This window comes from Oryx dammah, unplaced genomic scaffold, assembly GCF_014754425.2.
Source record: "Oryx dammah isolate SB20612 unplaced genomic scaffold, SCBI_Odam_1.1 HiC_scaffold_21, whole genome shotgun sequence".
NCBI classification, from domain to species: domain Eukaryota; kingdom Metazoa; phylum Chordata; class Mammalia; order Artiodactyla; family Bovidae; genus Oryx; species Oryx dammah.
In genome coordinates this window covers 18,129,212-18,148,287 of record NW_024070205.1, presented here as the reverse complement: position 1 = coordinate 18,148,287, position 19,076 = coordinate 18,129,212, and the positions used below count along the sequence as shown (strand labels likewise).

The window sequence follows — 19,076 nt, the reverse complement described above, 5'->3', positions numbered from 1 at the left end:
TGGCAGTTCTGGAGCCACTTTGTGTTGTCACACTGGGAAAAATGCTGTTGGCATCTAATAGGTAGAAACCAGGGATCCTGCAAATACCGTGAACAGGACAGCCTCCTCCTCCCCAAACCAGCCTTGAATCATCCAGCCCAAGATACTAGTGACACACTGGCCGAGAAACCCTGATGGGGGCCAGGCTGGAGTTTGCCTGCTGGCGCCTCCAGCCTGGGAAGCAGGTGTATCTGAGAGACCTTTTTTTTTTTTCTCCCGGAAGGACCCTTTTTTCCCCTGAAAAAACCCTCATGGTTTCCCAGTCCCAACTCATCAGCCTCCCAATTCTGCAGCCATATGTCATTCAGCCTCCCTGGTAGAAGCTGCTCTGTGAAAGGTGTGGCCATCCAAGAAGAGGCTCTTCCGCCTGTTTTCCACAGAGCCCTGTGGAACCCTGATAGAGACCTGCTTCCAACTGCAGAGGCCAGTACTGCCTTCAGCCTTGTGCCAGGAAGACCATGGGACCCCCTGCCTCCTGCCATCCCATCCGCATTTTTCTCCCCAATCCGGCTCCTCCCACCCCTGCCCTCCACCATCTTCCCCACCCCCCGGAGATTAATGTGATAATTGCCATGTGTGCCTGTTTGCCCAGGGAGTGGGTGGGCTCACCACCCCCAGTCAAGCAGGTTCCCAGAGGAACACATCCCCACTGTGTCGGGCCTGCTACCCGCTGAGTGCTCCCTGTGCTGGTGGGCCGCCACCCCCAGTGCTTTCTCTGTCTGTCATCACCCCCACCCTGCAAACGTGTGCGTGTGTGTGTCACTCAGGGAATTGGGAGGTGAGAGAGGTGGAGGCCAGCCAGCCTGTCGAGTCTAGGGGCTTGACTGGGACAGTGGGAGGAGACTCAGCATCTTAAATAAGAGGACACTGCTCCAAAGAAAAGCTCTCTTTGGTACTGCCTGCCACAGAGTAGGTGTTCCATGAATGGTGGGGAAGGAGGAGGCTGGAATGCACTGTCAAGCCTTCTTTGCAAGGAGGGGCTGGTTTATACTTTAGCTGTTCCACAGTACTAGGCTGGGCAGGGAAGCTTCCACCGTGAGACGCTCCTGGAACCAGAAATCAGTGCTCCATGTTGGGAAAGGTCTTCTTTCTCTCAATCTTGCATGGAGTACTTAGGGTGACTTTTCTGTCCCTGAGGGAAGAATCGGTAGGGAGAATGAAGTGATGCTCCCACATTCAAGGTGCTTGGGATCACAGAAGCTGAGAGGGTAGGGGACGTGGGTATTGGAGGGAGAGAAGGGAAGGGGAGATGCTTCCTCTCACGTAGGCAGCCCCTCCGCTCTCCCACCGCCTGCTGTGCCACAGATAGGCACGCCTACCCCGAGAGGGAGCACAGTCACAACTCTGGAGCTGAACTGGTGACTTTCTGCTTGGCACTCCCGACTCCCACCTCATATGGTGTCAGGGCACTTGCTGCCTTCAGAGTTATCGAATGCTTTTTTCTTCTTCCATCTCAGAAGATACTGCAGTAGTTGTCTCTCCTACACTGGACAATTTTAAGGTTGTAATAATGATGAATCAGAAAGAGATTGAAACTCTAATTAGCATCAGAAAGAACCTTGCCATTTTGGAGGAGTGAGGCGTGAAGTCCCAAGCTTGCCCACTTCCTGCTGAGGTTTGTTCCCTTGCCCTAGTGGACCTGTCTTTGATCCACTGACAAGCACGGGAGGTGAGATTGTGAGACCACCTGGAGAGGAAGGATGGGAGGAGAAGAGCCAAGAGGAAACTGGAGGGAGAGGAGGAAGGTGTAGCGAAGGTGCAGCGGGTCTATTAAAAGGTTTGTGAATAATCTAGGGGAGGTGTCAGGCTGCTTTCTCCAGCAGAACCTTTTAAGCTGTCAGTCATCCTAATAACCCCTATGGCATGGTGCCAGTGTCCTCCCAGATATTCATTTTCTCCTTCTCTTTCCTTTCTCCTCCTCTTCTCATCCCACAGGCTCCAGTACCACGGTGGATGACTTTTTCAAATGCAATTCAGATCAAGTTTGGGGAGAATATCAGAATGAATTTATTTTTGGCATATTTTAAACCTGAGAATCATTTTACTCAAATCGTGGTCATTTACTGATTGGCTGAGCACCTATTGTGCCAAATACTTTGTCAGATGCCAGGTACAGAAATGAGTGGACAGTGAAGGCTCTTGCCTTAATGTAGGTGAAAGCAAAACCAAAACATTCTCACAACACATTGAGTATTTTAGAGAAGAGTTAGAAAGCATATCCCAGACTCTGGGCCTGTGAAGGGGAGTGTATTTCACGGGCGGTGTTTTCTGATATGTTAATAGGTTTCTGTTGAAAAGTAGGTTTGTAATCAAGGATGCATATGAAATGATGGAGGAAACAACTTGAATACTATTTCTTTGGGGTGGGTCTTCTCACAGGATAATGCAAAAATAAAATCTGCTGTGTTTCCTGAGTTTCTTTGATTCCAGAAGCTCATTTTCCTCAGAACATGTGAGCATCTTACAGATCACTAGCAATAAGAAGACCACAATTTGGAAATTATTCTTCACTCTGCAACATCTTTGGCAAATAGTCACCCAACCGAAATTGCTCTCACCATCCTCAAGACATAGCACAGTCACTCCTGGGATCAAAGAGAGCTTAAAAGCCACAATTTCATCATTGCTATTGCTGACACCAACTAATGTTTATTGGCACTTGAGCCCTGATTGGGTACTGGGAGCAAACTGAGTTCTTGCTGCCAAAGAGTGCTAAGGGTGGGGGTGACTGTCTAAGCCACAGAGTTGTTGAAAAGACACTTGCTCCTTGGAAGAAAAGTTATGACCAACCTAGATAACATATTCAAAAGCAGAGACATTACTTTGCCAACAAAGGACCATCTAATCAAAGCTATGGCTTTTCCAGTAGTCATGTATGGATATGAGAGTTGTACTATAAAGAAAGCTTAGCGCCAAAAAATCGATGCTTTTGAACTATGGTATTGAAGAAGACTCTTGAGAGTCCTTTGGACTGCAAGGAGATCCTACCAGTCCATCCTAAAGGAAATTAGTCCTGAATATTTGTTGGAAGGACTGATGCTAAAGCTGAAACTCCAATACTTTGGCCACCTGATGCGAAGAGCTGATTCATTTGAAAAGACCCTGATGCTGGGAAAGATTAAAGGTGGGAGGAGAAAAGGACAGCAGGGGATGAGATGTTTGGATGGCATCACCAACTCAATGGACATGAGTTTGAATAAGCTCTGGGAGTTGGTGATGGACAGGGAGGCCTGGCGTGCTGCAGTCCATGGGGTTGCAAAGAGTCGGACACAACTGAGTAACTGAATTGAACTGATGTCCATTCAAACCCCCTGTAGCTCTTGGCATCTAGTTCTTTTGCATCTTCTTTCTGATACCAGGAGCAGTTTCCTCTAAGGTCTGGCCCTCATCTTCTTTGTTTGCATTTGACTCACCAGACCTGTTGAACCAAAACACTGGCTCTTATATACTGAAATTGGCAGGTCTCTGCTTTTGTTCATTCAGTTCAGAAGGTATTTGTTTTTAACTCTTATTCTGCTTCATTTGCAAACATACCTCTCTCAATAGTGTAGGGGCAAGACAAAGAGACAAGTTTGGTGAAAGAGGTTGCTTTAGAAGCTGTTTTTTAATGGAAAAATCTATTGTGCAGTGATAGTTGCCATGATCAGTGGGAGGCTGTATTTTATAGGCTGACATATTTCATTGGGAAGCAGAAGGAAAATGAGATAATGTGGGGGAAAAAACAAGATAGAGTGTCATAGAAGTCCATGGGAAGCAGGAAGATGATGAATCAAAATATGTTGGCAAAGTGAGAGGTAGAAAAAGGTACAACAGGGACAAGAAACACTTTGCCATAGAAATTCTTCATTTTGCTAATTTAGTGTGTGAATTTTGGGCATGGCATTTGATTTGGATGGCCTGGCCTTGTTTCTCCAGTGAATTGGGAATAAAATATCTTTTCAGAAACTGTTGAGTTTCAAACAAGTATTAAAAGTTTGTGTGTGAGAGAGTAGGATGGGATTGGGAGGGATTTCAAAGCCCTGTGTATGCAAAATGTAGTTCAAGTGGACTAATTAGGAAGATTTGGGGTTGATATCATGGGGAGAGAGAGTCAAGGGAAAGTTTAATTGAGAGATCCAAGTATTAGATGGGACTTTCAAAATGTTCCAAAACTGTTTCAAGGTGCTTAATGAGAAATCCTACCAAGAGTTGATTTTTTTTGGGGAGGGGGAGGTGGGGAGTTGACTGAGCCATGAGGTATGATCCTCCCTCAACCCCTACCATTCAGAGGCCTGGCATCACATTTGTGGTATTAGAATCCAGAATGTAGATTTCCATGCGGGTTTTAGTTCATGATGTGTTAGCATTACAGAGAAAACAAGGGATCCCTTTTCAAATCTAGATTTATTTTTTCCAGAGCCTTCCCAGGGCCTGGCCTGGTCTAACTGTGTACTGTTGGACCATGATGTGATGGAAGAAAGGAAGCCAGAGCCCAGGGTCAGGAGCTGAGCAGGACGTGGATAACACTCATCTCTCCCAAGCAACCTGTCAAGGTCTTTACCAGAATCCCTGGACTAAAATGATGGATGTACCTTGCCTCTGTCTTTTGAGAATTTGCCTAATTTAGAGTAGAAAGACTTAGAACCCACATCACCAAACACTAAAACACTAGTGATTATTTGTGTGATCTTAGAAAAATATTTGACCTTTCTGGACTGTTATCCATTGGGTGAGGATATTAGACCATTCAAATGCATGTTGTGTCCGGGTGACATGGTGCCCTGCACAGTATACATGGGAGAATGAGTTAATCTACAATCACATCAAATTGGGAGTGAAGCAATGCAATGTTTATCTGCTTTGCACTGTGCTTGTTGCATAACCCTACATGTGAAGCTGCAGGAATGGAGGCCTTCACCTGGCAGATGGTTTTGATGAAGTATAATACTAAAGAACCATTTTTCTTTCTTTCAGACCAATGATGCCTTAGGAGCCACCTGGAATTGGCTGTACTTCATCCCCCTCATCATCATTGGATCCTTTTTTGTTCTCAACCTCGTCCTGGGAGTGCTTTCCGGGTAAGCCAGATGTTTCTCTCTTCTCTTCTTTCTGACTATAAACTAATGCTCTGGACTTCTTGCAAATTCGTTCATGCAACCCTCATTTACTGAGCACCCCCTTTGGTCCAAAAGCTGCCCCAGATGCTTGGAGTACAGTCATTTTAATCATCTTTAGTATTCTTAGGAATTAAAAATCTTAAATTGGTACAACATTGAACATGATATGTAGTGAGAGTCCATTTATCCATCCTTTCATTCCATCATTCAAGAGAGACCATTTTTGACAAATGCTGTGCTGGTTGTTAGGCATATAATGTTTAATAAGATGCAGGCTTTATCCTCAAAAGGTTCTTACTGTATCTTGTATTGGACATCAAATTTCATATTTGTGGCATGAATTACTGTACATTAGTTAACAAACATTCAGTGTTCAATGCCATGATAAGCATTACAAGGAGCATGTAAAGTTTAAGGCATAGTTTTTGCCCTTAAAAAACTTATGTTTTGCTGAAAAGACAACACCAACACTTGAAACAGTTAGGGAGCAGGACTTTGTTTACTAGCTAATATAAGATATAGTTCATTTGTCTGGGGAAGGGACAAATCTATATAATCTGAAGTTATCAGGAATGGTTTCATAAAGGATTGGGATTTTGCTTGGGATACAAAATATGTAATAGATTAAAATAGAATACATGGGAGTGAATATTCCAGAAAGGGGAGCACCACCCCATAAGCCAACATGAAAAAATGGAATTTGTTATGGAGAGTGAGAAGACTATGATGTGACCTAATTTAACCTGAGTGGAAATTTCACTTTGGGAATTGAAAGGAGAAAATAGAAGGGCAAAAACAGGGTCAAAGAGGGTCTTCTATTTTCTGAGCAAAACTGAACATAATTTCTTGTCTGAATGGCAGACGTTCTTGAAATGGAAATTTATATAAAGTGATGCTTCTGTTTAAGCATGGTGGATTGAACCAAGTTGGCTATCTCTTGTACATCCACAAACACAGGAAATAAATTTTGAGAAGGACACAGTGACAGAGAGAATAGGAGAGGGTATGAAAACAAATGAGAGCTGCCAACAAAATGTTTGAAGACGGAGAGTAAATGATAACTAATCTAGTGGCATGAAAGCTGAGGCTCCATTAACTACAATGAGGAATGCCAATAAAAAAAATGAGAGCCAAGAAAGGGTCAGGAATTGAAGCATCATGTAAAGCTGGGTTATGAGGGGTGCTAAAACAAGATTTTTCATAAATCCTTGTAAAGAACATTTAGATACGTCCTCCCCTCAACCAAACAATGTTCACAGGTGCCTGCCCCAGCCAACCCCACGCCACCCTAGTTAGAAGATTTCCTCTCTGTCAAGGATGAATCAGAAAAGCTTGGATTTGTGGACACACAGGAGATGACCAACTTGGTTCAATCCACCATGTTTAAACAGAGTTTAATATTAGAATGGGGCTGATAACAGGAGTATTATATGAAAGTCCACAAACTGGATGTCATGTTTCCAGCCCAGTTCTACTGCTTGGCTCTCAGAACTGTAGCAGTCTGGGGAAGGAGGGGGAGAGGGTTTCACAGCAGCCCTCTGTGGAAAACCATCCATCTGAAGAGAAAAGACCTCTGTATCCTGATATTTGACGGTGATCAGAAAAATGGTCTGACCCATCACTTTTGGTGAGGTTCACTTATGAGTTTCCTTTGGCCACCCCAACAGTTATCACAAACCAGGCGGTTTAAAAGTGTGAGAGAAATTGTCTCACAATTTCTAGAGGCTAGAGGGCCAAAATCTGGCAGGGTGATGCTACCTCCAAGGGATCTAGGGGAGAATTTCTTTCCTCCTCCTTCCAGCCTCTGTTGGCCCCAGGCGTCCCTAGGCTTGTGACTATATCACTCCAGTCTCTGCCTCTGTGGCTGCATTGCCTCCTATTCTGTCTAAAATCTCCTTCTGTCTGTCTCTTATGAGGACACTTGTTGGATTTAGAGTCATCTGGATGACCCAGGATGACCTCTTCATCTCAAGATCCTTAATTACATTACCTTTTTCCAAATAAGGGAGCATTCACAGATTCCAGGAATTAGGATATGGACACATCTTTGGGAGAGGCAAGTACTAGTCACCACCACACTTCCCCCCCACCCAACCCCAAACCATTCTATAAGCCCCAACCATTCATAGGAGCTTCCAACAAGCCTTTTGTACCTTGATCTTAAATATGAACACAGTTAGGGGTCATCAGCATTCAAAGAAAAGGTCCAACACAAAGACAAATCAAAATAATAAATAGGTAGAAGGAGCTTGAGGGAATATGAATAATGAAGGGAGCAGAAGGTAATTTTTTTAAAGCATAATTGATATCAGCAGAGATAGAAGAGATTATCCACAAGATAGTAGACTGCTATGAAAAAGAACACTTAGCAGTTAAGAGCGTTTGGAAATTAATGTAAAATAATTAACGTAAAATTTATATTAATGTACAATGAATTAATGTAAAAAGTATAAAAATATAATAAATAGTAAATGGTAGGACTATAAAGTTGAAATCACCCAGAAAGTAGAACAAAAATAAAATCAAAGATTTGTTTCAACATTGAACTAATAAAAATTCCATGAAGAAAACAAGGAAATGGATAGAAAAAAATTAAGAAAGAAAAATACCAAAAATGTTCTTGGAACTAGTAAACTCATTGCCAAATTTAAAAGATCTGTTGATACATGTGCAAAGATATTCTTTCTAACATTAGGTTTTTATAGTGCAGACTTAGCAAAAATCTGGGTATCCATAACTAAGAGAGCAGTTAGCTATCTCTTGGATGTAGGCCATGAGATATTATGTGGCAGTTAGGAACAACAAAGACCATGTACACATTGAAAGCAGAGTTTAGTGAAAACAAGATGGAGACAGTATAGTATCCACATAAATTAAAAAATGTACACAGTTTGTAAAAATTCATTAGAATGTATGCACTGAATATAGAGTAACAGTTATTTATATGGCAAGGAAATGGGAGGTGGGTATGGAGATAACTGAGAACAGATGAATTAATAAGAAAAATGCCCATTGACAACTCAACACAATGAAAGAGAAAAGACCACACCAAGATAAATCATGACATTTCAGAGCATCTGAGTAAGATAATATTCTGTAAGCTTCTGGTGATTATTAAGGGGATGAATTTTATCTATACAGAATCTGGAGTTAGGATGGTTTTGGAGTTCTCGATGATATTGAAAGTTAGGAACGAATAGAAAACCTCCTAAAACTTTCTGAAGGAAAAAAATTTCCAAGATAGAATTCCATACCTAGCAAAAATAGCAACTATTTGTGAGGATGAAATTACAGTATTTTGAGACACTCTTTCTGAAGAAGCTCCTGGAGAATGCGTGTCACTACAAATAAGGAATTCATTGAGGAGGGAGAAGGACGTGCGACTTATGGAAACAAGAGATTAATTAGAGAGGAAGAAAGTTTTCCAGGATGATGATGAAGGGAGGTCTAGGATGCTAACTGTCCGAAAGTCTAGGGAACACCAAGTTCAGACTTGAGTAGAATGACAGAAGGCTGTAGAAATGATATCTTTAAGAAAAAATGGAATTAATAATTCCCAATGTGTATTAGTATAGTTAGAAGAGTTTAATGTTTTTTCCCAAAACTATATATATGTGAATATATGGATATTTGTGTGTATTAGCACACACATACATCAGTCTAAGCAATGAATTCCACAGAATACAGAAGTGTTGTCACCAAAGGAATACAAGCAAAGTAGGTACTCCATACAGCTCAACTGTCAGTCAGATGTGCCTTGTTTACACTGGATTTTGAGATAGCCCCTATGATGCTATGGTTGCCTTGAGAGCATAGGAGAGAATAAGCAGGGGGAGGAGAAGGGAATGTCAGAGAATAAAATCTTAGGTTCCACAGTGGGAAAGTGCTTAAGCAATACCTAAAACTGAAAGATTAAGAAATAGCAGTTGTATAAGTATAATATTTAGAAAATTGGAAATGAGTACTAGAAACAGCAGGTAAAAGAATTACAAGTGGTTGCCTATGGGGAGTCAGATTCAGGGGTGAGAAAGGGTGAGGCTGTGGGCTGCTGTTTTTTCCACTATCAGCTTTAAAAAACATTTGACCTTAAAGCACAACATGCATAACTTTGAGAAAAGTAGAAATTAAATTTTATAATGATTGCACACACATAAGAAGTATAGGACAATGATTTGGGAGAATGGCATTGAAACATGTATAATATCATGTAAGAATCGAATTGCCAGTCTATGTCCAATGCAAGATATGGCACACTTGGGGCTGGTACACGGGGATGACCCAGAGAGATGTTGTGGGGAGGGGGGTGGGAGGGGGGTTCATGTTTGGGAACGCATGTACACCCGTGGTGGATTCATGTCAATGTATGGCAAAACCAATACAGAATTGTAAAGTAAAATAAAAATAAATAAATAAATAAATAAAATAAAGAAGTATAGGACAAAAGGTGTGTATAAGACATTGACCTGAGAAAGAGACCAGTCTCTCTTCCCCAGGAAGAGGATTGGCCTGGGGAGAGACCAGATGCAGGAAAATTAAGAGAAAACTGATGTATTAGTCACCTCTGTAGTACTAAGAGCCTTGGGTGACTTGTGAAATGGTTATGAATGAAAAACGGGACAGTATGAAGGAGTTCTTAATAGTGTGTGTCTGGAGTGGAGAGTCACAGATGTAATGGGATTTCTTAAGTAGGTACTCATTCAGTGAGCATTCATTGACATCCTTTATGCTCAATAGGTAATTGTCTCCACATATCCTGTAGCTGCAACTCAACTGCTCTATTTCAATGGCTGCCCAGGATGGGTCTGACCACAGACTTCTTTCTTCTTGTATTTCTACTGAGGGGATAATCTCCCGTTTGTATAATCTTATCTGCTACATTCTGTCCTTACTTTTTTCCTAAGTGTGTCCCTGTTTTAGTTGGAAAAACTCAAGTCAGATTCTCACTTCTGAATAACAAGTCAGTGATGTTCCAGATAAAGTTCCAGTATGGGTTGAGAATGTGTCTTGACAGAGCTGGAAAGGAACAGAACGCTGGCGCTGAAAGACAATCCTGTGTCTGACTGTGTCTGCTCTGATGTACTAGCTCTAGTTTGGAACTGCCTCTTTGAATTCTACATATTTATCCTGGTGGGAAAGCATGGTGGGTTGGGAGAAGTGCGAGCTTTGGCATCTGACAGTCTATGTTGTTCAATTACTAAGTCCTGTCCGACTCTGCAACCCCATGGACTGCGGCACGCCAGACTTCCCTGTCCTTCACCATCTCCCAGACTTTGCTCAGACTCATGTCCATGCAGTCGATGATGCTATCCAACCATCTCATCCTCTGTCGTCTCCTTTTCCTCCTGCCCTCAATCTTTCCCAGCATCAAGGTCTTTTCCAGTGAGTTAGCTCTTTGCATCAGGTGGACAAAGTATTGGAGCTTCAGCCTCAGTCCTTGCAATGAATATTCAGGGTTGATTTCCTTTAGGGTTGACTGGTTTGATCTCCCTTGCTGTCCAAGGGACTCTCAAGAGTTGTCTCCACCACTGCAGTTTGAAAGCACTGGTTCTTTGGTGCTCAGCCTTCTTTATGGTCCAACTCTCACATCCATACATGGCTACTGGAAAAATCATAGCTTTGACTCTGTGGACCTTTGTTGGCAAAGTGATGTCTCTGCTTTTAAACATGTGGTCTAGGTTTGTCATGGTTTTTTCTTCCATGGGTGAAATCCTAACCCTGCTGCTTATTAGTGTTGTGTGTTTGGACAAGTTACTCTGGGCCTGCTTCCTCCCCTATGAAATGGGATAGCAATATCCCTCTTCCAGCCCGAGGCCTAGGTGTGGCGTGGAGTAGCCGTCAGCTCTTACCCCTCTGATAATATTGATTCTCATTTTCTCTCACTGTTAGGTGCAGGTGGCTATCATCCAAGTAGCAGCCTATGATACTGGGCTCGAGCCCACTGTGAGACTGTGAGCTCCTCTCTGCCCGGAAGGCAGCCTCCTCAGGTTGGGAGATAAAACAGAAGTAGCATGGTGCATGCCTCCTTAGCACTTCTGGAAAAGGTTAGGAAGTGACAGCAGCAGCTGGGAACAGCTGGTGTGAAGAAATGCTGACATTTAAAAGGGTGTTAACACTAGGGGCCTTATGGGCTGGAGGTGGAATAGTTCTGTCCTGGTTTCTTTTTCTCCTTCTGATGCTCAATACCTATGTGGTTTCACTGGTGTGTCTGCAGACAGTTTGGCAGCAGCTAGTTCTATGTACAGGGTGGTGGGGGGTGTGGGTTCTCTCTCTTGCTTTGTCTAGTTCTCACCTGCCCTTGAATGGGGATGTAGGTGTTCTGCTTGGAGTAAGGGGTTGGTTGGGAGTTGCATGTATAAACCAGGGAGAAGCTCTGAAGGTTTTATCTCTGGGGCATATGTTCCCCATGACCTGCAGGCAATTTAATGTTAGGCCCCGAGGCTTCCTAAAGCAGAAAAAGAGCTATGGAAGGAGGAGCCCCTGTTGGGCAAATGATGAGAGTCTGGTAAGGGAGGGCAGGTAGCCCACACGAGTGCTCATGGCCCGCCAGGTGTGAAAGCGACTGTGGCACCCATCCTAGAGGCACGGGCCTAGGTGGGTAGAGGGCTCAGAGGCATGTTTGAGAGTCTCAGTGTATTTAAACAGGAACTGTGGATAGAAGCTTTGTCGCATTTTTACTTGTCTCAGAGGAAATGGGATTTGATGAAAACCATTAGCTTAGGCTTGAAGAGAAGCAGAGCTTCCTGTCTCCATGGAAACGAACCAAAGCTGCAGAAGCATGTCCTGAGGTGCAATCAGGGGTGACAGGGCAGAAGCCTCATGCAAACAGAAAGTGACCCTTATCCCATCACCTCTACCCTCTGCTCCCAGGCTTTCTGGAGAGAGGGAGAGAGTCTTGGGGGAGGCATCGTGCTGTCTCCAAACCAGGGCAGGGATAGCCAAGCCAGGAGCTGCTGACACAGGCATATACAGAGAGCGTGTGTGTAAAGTATGGCATAGTTTTCAGAGCACCTTTGCTTCCGGGCTCTTATTTGTTCCTTGTAACAGCTATGTGCAGTAGATAGATACTCTATTTATTTACAGATGGAAAGAAGAGGGTTTAGAGGTTCTGAGCCCCAACTAGTTACTCGCAGAGGTACGGTCAGAGGTTGTAATTTCCCACCTGTAGTTAGAGACTTGTTCTGATACACCTACACCATGTGGCTCATATCCAGGAATATGGGCTCCCAACATGGCATAACTAGAGAAAGCCAGCCAATGGTTAACCTAGAATATCATCCTGACCATACAGATGTTGGTGCCAGTTTTAAGCTGTCCATACATTGATGCACATACTTATTCACACACACTGGTCTTCACATACACAATGTGACCTGGTACATAGAAAGTCCCTTGTACATACAAAGTCCCTTGGACTGCAAGGAGATCCAACCAATCAATCCTAAAGGAAATCAGTCCTGAATATTCATTGGGAAAACTGATGCTGAAGATGAAACTCCAATACTTTGGTCACCTTATGCAAAGAACTGACTTACTGAAAAAGATTCTAATGCTGGGAAAGATTGAAGGCAGGAGGAGAAGGAAACAACAGAGGATGAGATGGTTTGATGACATCACCAGCATGATGGACATGAGTTTGAGTAGGCTCCAGTAGTTGGTGATGGTCAGGGAAGCCTGGCGTGCTGCAGTCCATGGGGTCACAAAGAGTTGGACACTGCTGAGTGACTGATATACAAGATAGAAGATGCTAAGACCCACTGTCCAGGTTCTTTTAAACCTCAGATCTGGTGGGAAGTGGTGGACTCTGTGTAAGAGGAGGGATTCTTCTGGTTGCATCTCTTGAGTGAGTGGAGTGGCTATTGTTACTGGTGAGATAACTGTCACCAGATAACTGGTGAAGTCTCTTGCCACCAGCTCGTTTGCTGGATAGTTTTGACAAGTTCGGGGCAATTCAACAAAAGCTGATTGTATGGCTACTATGCTTAAGACACTGTGCTAGACACTGAAGTTAAAGTGAAGTGAAGTTGCTCAGTCGTGTCCGACTCTTTGCAACCCCATGGACTGTAGCCTACCAGGCTCCTCGGTTCATGGGATTTTCCAAGCAAGAATACTGGAGTGGGTTGCCATTTCCTTCTCTAGAAGTAAATCTCAGACACTGAAATTACAAAGATGAATAAAATAAAAAGATTGTAGATTAGTTAAGGAAATCGTTCAAAATTACATGTAATGGTGTCTAAATTCAGTAGATCCAGAATTCTGACCCTATCAAAAGTTTGGTTCATATGTCATATATTTTGGGTACCTACTGTCTTGCGAGGCATTGTTGGGTGTACAAACATGAATAGGACGTATCTCCTGAGTCACCTGCCATTGCTTCCCTCTGTATGTTAGGAGTTGGCACCTAAATATTTCTCAGGCCTGACTTGAGATAGGAATAGCTGGTGGTCTTAGGAAGGAAGTTATTCTTGTCCAGCTCAGTGGTCCAGAGGAGCACACAACTGCTCATCTGTGGAGCTGGTGGGTATTAGTTTGGCCTGTGTGTCATGTTCAGAGGCAAGCTGACATCAAAGGAGACTAGCTAAGATGCACCTGTGCATGAACCACAGGGTAATTCTCTTCCAGGATTCTGACCCTGGAATCACTGGGAGAAACTCAGCAAGCAGTTCCTGGGTGCTTGCTCCACGTCTCTTTCTGCTCAAGGCTGGGAATGAGATCAAACAGGGACAGAGAGCTGCTGTCCTCAAGGAGCTTGTAGTCTAGGTAGAGAGATAGCATAGGGTGAATGTTTATATTCGATGGGGGCAAGGATCAGGCAGGGCCACTTGAAGAAGGTGAGACTGACATACTCTTTGAAGAATGTCTAATGGCCAGCCAGAAGAAGAGAGAAGAGCTTTCCATCAGATTGGCTGCCAGGAACGTGTAAGAGGCTGTTCTGAGACTCTATAGTCGAACACGTCGAGGGGGATGTAGAGGAGGTGAAACTAGAGCCGAGAGGCTCATTGTGAAGGGCTCCTCCTATGGGCTAAGCTAAACCTGAGTTCCGACCTGATCCCTGGAGCTCATGATGCAGGGTTGGTTCTCAAGCTTTAGGCAAGGAAGACAACCAGTTTGCATTTGAAGGTGATTGCCCTGGAGGAGTGAGATTGGAGACAGAGAGGCATCTCTGGAGTGACAATTGAAGAAAGAAGCAGTGAAACAGTGAGGCAGCAGAGAGTGCAGTGGAGTAGTGATGGAGACATGGAGCTGATCCAGGAGATGTTGGTGGGATGGGATCTGCATGACTTGGTGACTGTGTGAGTGTGTCTGAGTGTACTGGGGGTGGAAATCAGAGGGAAGTCTCTTGGACTGCTTCTAGTATCTTTCTTCTTCTTCTTTTTTTTTTTGGTTGTACTTGGGTCTCGTTGTTGCGTGGGCTTCTGTCTCATTGTGGTGAGCTGGGGCTACTCTAGTCGCAGTGCGCGGGCGTCTCATCGCAATGGCCTCTGTGATGGCCTGTCTTGTTGCAGGGCACAGGCTCTTGGACCATCCAGCGTAATAGTTGTGGCATGTGGGCTCTGTAGCTGCAGCTCCCAGGCTCTAGCGCACAGGCTTAATAGTTATGGTGCCTGGGTTTGATGTTCCTTGGCATGTGGGATGTTCCCAGATCAGGAACTGCACCTGTGTTTCCTGCATTGGTAGGCGGATTCTTTACCACTGTGCCACCAGGAAAGCCCCTAGATTTCTTTCTTTTCATTTAAAAATTTTTTTTTGTTGAAGTATAGTTGATTTACAGTTATCATATAGTTTCAGGTGTACAGCATAGCGATTTAGTTATGTATGTGGACACACACATACACATAGACTTTTCCATATTTTTTCCCTTACAGGTTATTGTATAATATTGACTCTTTCCCCCCAAACCTCTTCATCCTATGTTCTCCCTAGCCACCTAGTGGCTCAATTCAGAACGAAAGAGACTTGCAAACAGAAAATAAACTTCAGGTTAAAATGGGAAAATAGGGGTTATGGAAGGGATAAATTAGGAGGCTGGAATTAGCATATACACACTGTGTGTCTTAGTCGCTCAGTCGTACTGACTCTTAGCAACCACATGGAGTGCAGCCCGCCAGGCTCCTCTTTCCATGAAATTCTCCAGGCAAGAATACTGGAGTGGGTTGCCATTTCCTTCTCCAAACATATACACACTACTATGTGTAAAATAGATAACCAACAGGGACCTGGGCCTTCCCTCATACCACAGTTGGTAAAGAATCGCCTGCAATGCAGGAGATCCTGGTTTGATTCCTGGGTTGGGAAGATCCCCTGGAGAAGGGATAGGCTACCCACTCCAGTATTCTTGGCCTTCCGTTGTGGCTTAGCTGGTAAAGAATCCACCTGCAAGGTGGGAGACCTGGTTCAGTCTCTGGGTTTGGAAGATCCCCTGGAGAAGGGAAAGGCAACCCACTCCAGTATTCTGGCCTGGAGAATTCCATGGACTGTATATTCCATGGACTGTATATTCCATGGACTGTATAGTCCATGGGGTCACAAAGAGTCGCACATGACTGAGTGACTTTAACTTTCAACAGGGACCTACTGGATAGTGCAAGGAACTATGTGTCCTCTGCTGAGTCACACATTAGTGCTTTATACACAGTATAAAGTATTCTGTGTATACTTTGGATACAGTATAAATTATTAGAGGTTGTGGAAGGAATCTGCATTTTCCAAAGATGCTGTTTTATGTATCAATTGTCAGAGTCATATCTTTCAGTGTGATAAAAATTATTTGAGGCAGAAAGGACTATAAGTGTAGTTTATTCCTGCTGTTCATATTATAACTGGGAAAAACAGACCAGAGAGTGAAGCAGCTTCCTCAAGTCATATGCAGCTATTGAGGGATAGATGTTGACTAGAATCTAGTCCTCTGGCTCCCTGTCCAGAGTACTTATCTCCTTTGCACGAGGGGGATTGCTTAGTAGTAAAAAAGGATCTTCACGACCTGGATAATCACAATGGTGTGATCACTCATCTAAAGCCAGACATCCTGGAATGTGAAGTCAAGTGGGCCTTGGAAAGCATCACTATGAACAAAGCTAGTGCTAGTGGAGGTGATGGAATTCCAGTTGAGCTATTTCAAATCCTGAAAGATGATGCTGTGAAAGTGCTGCACTCAATATGCCAGCAAGTTTGGAAAACTCAGCAGTGGCCACAGGACTGGAAAAGGTCAGTTTTCATTTCAATCCCAAAGAAAGGCAATGCCAAGGAATGCTCAAACTACTGCACAATTGCACTCATCTCACATGCTAGTAAAGTAATGCTCAAAATTCTCCAAGCCAGCCTTCAGCAATACGTGAACCATGAACTTCCTGATGTTCAGGCTGGTTTTAGAAAAGGCAGACGAACCAGAGATCAACTTGCCAACATCCGCTGGATCATGGAAAAAGCAAGAGAGTTCCAGAAAAACGTCTATTTCTGCTTTATTCACTATGCCAAAGCCTTTGACTGTGTGGATCACAATAAACTGTGGAAAATTCTGAAAGAGATGGGAATACCAGACCACCTAACCTGCCTCTTGAGAAATCTGTATGTAGGCCAGGAAGCAATAGTTAGAACTGGACATGGAACAACAGACTGGTTCCAAATATGTCAAGGCTGTATATTGTCACCCTGCTTATTTAACTTATATGTAGAGTATATCATGAGAAACGCTGGACTGGAAGAAACACAAGTTGCAATCAAAATTGCTGGGAGAAATATCAATAACCTCAAATATGCAGATGACACCACCCTTATGGCAGAAAGTGAAGAGGAACTAAAAAGCCTCCTGATGAAAGTGAAAGAAGAGAGTGAAAAAGTTGGCTTAAAGCTCAACATTCAGAAAACAAAGATCATGGCATCCGGTCCTATCACTCCATGGGAAATAGATGGAGAAACAGTAGAAACAGTGTCAGACTTTATTTTGGGGGGCTCTAAAATCACTGCAGATGGTGACTGCAGCCATGAAGTTAAAAGACGCTTACTCCTTGGAAGAAAAGTTATGACCAACCTAGATAGCATATTCAAGCGCAGAGACATTACTCTGCCGACTAAGGTCCGTCTGGTCAAGGCTATGGTTTTTCCACTGGTCATGTATGGATGTGAGAGTTGGACTGTGATGAAGGCTGAGCACCAAAGAATTGATGCTTTTGAACTGTGGTGTTGGAGAAGACTCTTGAGAGTCCCTTGGACTGCAAGGAGATCAACCAGTCCATTCTGAAGATTAACCCTGGGATTTCTTTGGAGGGAATGATGCTAAAGCTGAAACTCCAGTACTTTGGCCACCTCATGCGAAGAGTTGACTCATTGGAAAAGACTCTGATGCTGGGAGGGATTGGGGGCAGGAGGAGAAGGGGACGACTGAAGATGAGATGGCTGGATGGCAACACTGACTCGATGGACGTGAGTCTGAGTGAACTCCGGGAGTTGCTGATGGACAGGGAGGCCTGGCGTGCTGCGATTCATGGGGTCACAAAGATTTGGACAAGACTGAGAAACTGAACTGAACGTGCAGACTCTGTATGGTGTACATGAGTTTGAATCCCGCATCCATCACTTATCATCTGTGTGACCTTAGGCAAGTAGCTGCACATTTTTATACCCTCAGTTACCCAATTGCAAATGAGGACTTTAGAATCCACCATACTGGATTGTTGGGGAAACTAAACCTGATCATTCATGCTACATGTTTAGTACCTGGGAGATAGTAAATATTTAATCAGTGTTAGCTCTGAGTGGCAGAATTCTTCCCTCCATATCTTGGTTTATACCTCAGTAGTTGGGGCTGGGAAAGAGTCATTTTTTACTTACCTAGTTGCCCTATTGACCACGAACTTGGATGTTTTCAGATGTCACTGGTAGGCCTGACCATCCACCGCAGCCTGTTCCCTAGAGGAAACAGTAATGACAGACCACTTTGTTACAGGCCTGTGCCTCTGCACATGACCATCGCCTTGAACTCTATACTTCTTGCAGTTTCCTAGCAATGCTCTCTCCTCCTGTGGTCAGGAATGAGCCCTGCCCTGTTAGCTTTTCTTGTTGAATTCCTGCTCCTCCCTCAGGGCCTATTTCAGCTTTGACTTCCATCATGAGATCCTTCTAGATCCATACCCCTACTCCCATTCTGCAGTTTGGACTAAAATCTTTCTTCCATATTTTCCTGTCACACTATGCTCCTGTCCGTTAGAACCTGCTACTCATTATGTGCTGTGCTGTGCTTAGTCGTTCAGTCATGTCCAACTCTTTGCGACCCCACAGACTGTAGCCCGCCAGGCTCCTCTGTCCATGGGGATTCTCCAGGCAACAATACCGGAATAGGTTGCCTTGCCCTCCTCCAGGGGATCTTCCCAACCCAGGGAATTGAACGCAGGTCTCTCGCGTTGCAGGTGGATTCATTACCGACTGAACCACCAGGGAAGCATTCATCATAAGGTTATGCAATTTTGTTATGTCATTTAATAGTAATAATGCTAAAGAAAAGAGTTAACTTTTATTGAAAGTTTGTTATCTTCTTGGTATTCTGCTGAATATTTTGACTGATTTTATAACAGCCTCATGAATAAGTCACTACTGCTAGTCCCATGTTATAATAAATGAGGAAAGGGAGGCTGAGCGAGTGTGAGAGTCTTGCCTAAGACTGCACAGTTGACAAGGGCCCGAGCCCTCCTGTGTCCTGCTCAGGGTGTGCTGTCCTCCTTGTATTGGAGTGCTGAATGTCTCTGTCACCTGTCAGATTTTGTTCCTAGTGCTGGAGATGACTTTCCACATAGCTGGACCTCTCAACATCTCAGTGCCCTGTTCTTGTGCTTCGTACATAATTGCCGAATTGAAGGGAAACCCAGTAACACCAGGCCCCTCTTAGGGGATTCCTTACCCCATTGTGACCTTCTAGAGAATAATATTGCAGAGGACTAAGGAAGAGACTGG

At 43.8% G+C, this 19,076-nt stretch overlaps 1 protein-coding gene across 1 annotated transcript in view; it reads left to right on the top strand.

The window, feature by feature from the left end:
* The window catches only part of CACNA1E (calcium voltage-gated channel subunit alpha1 E), a 342,984-nt gene that overhangs the window by 170,446 nt on the left and 153,462 nt on the right, over positions 1–19,076 (top strand). Inside the window, exon 7 of the mRNA XM_040263854.1 lies at positions 4,993–5,096. Coding sequence (XP_040119788.1) covers positions 4,993–5,096 — 104 coding nt within the window. The remainder of the gene's footprint in view (positions 1–4,992; positions 5,097–19,076) is intronic.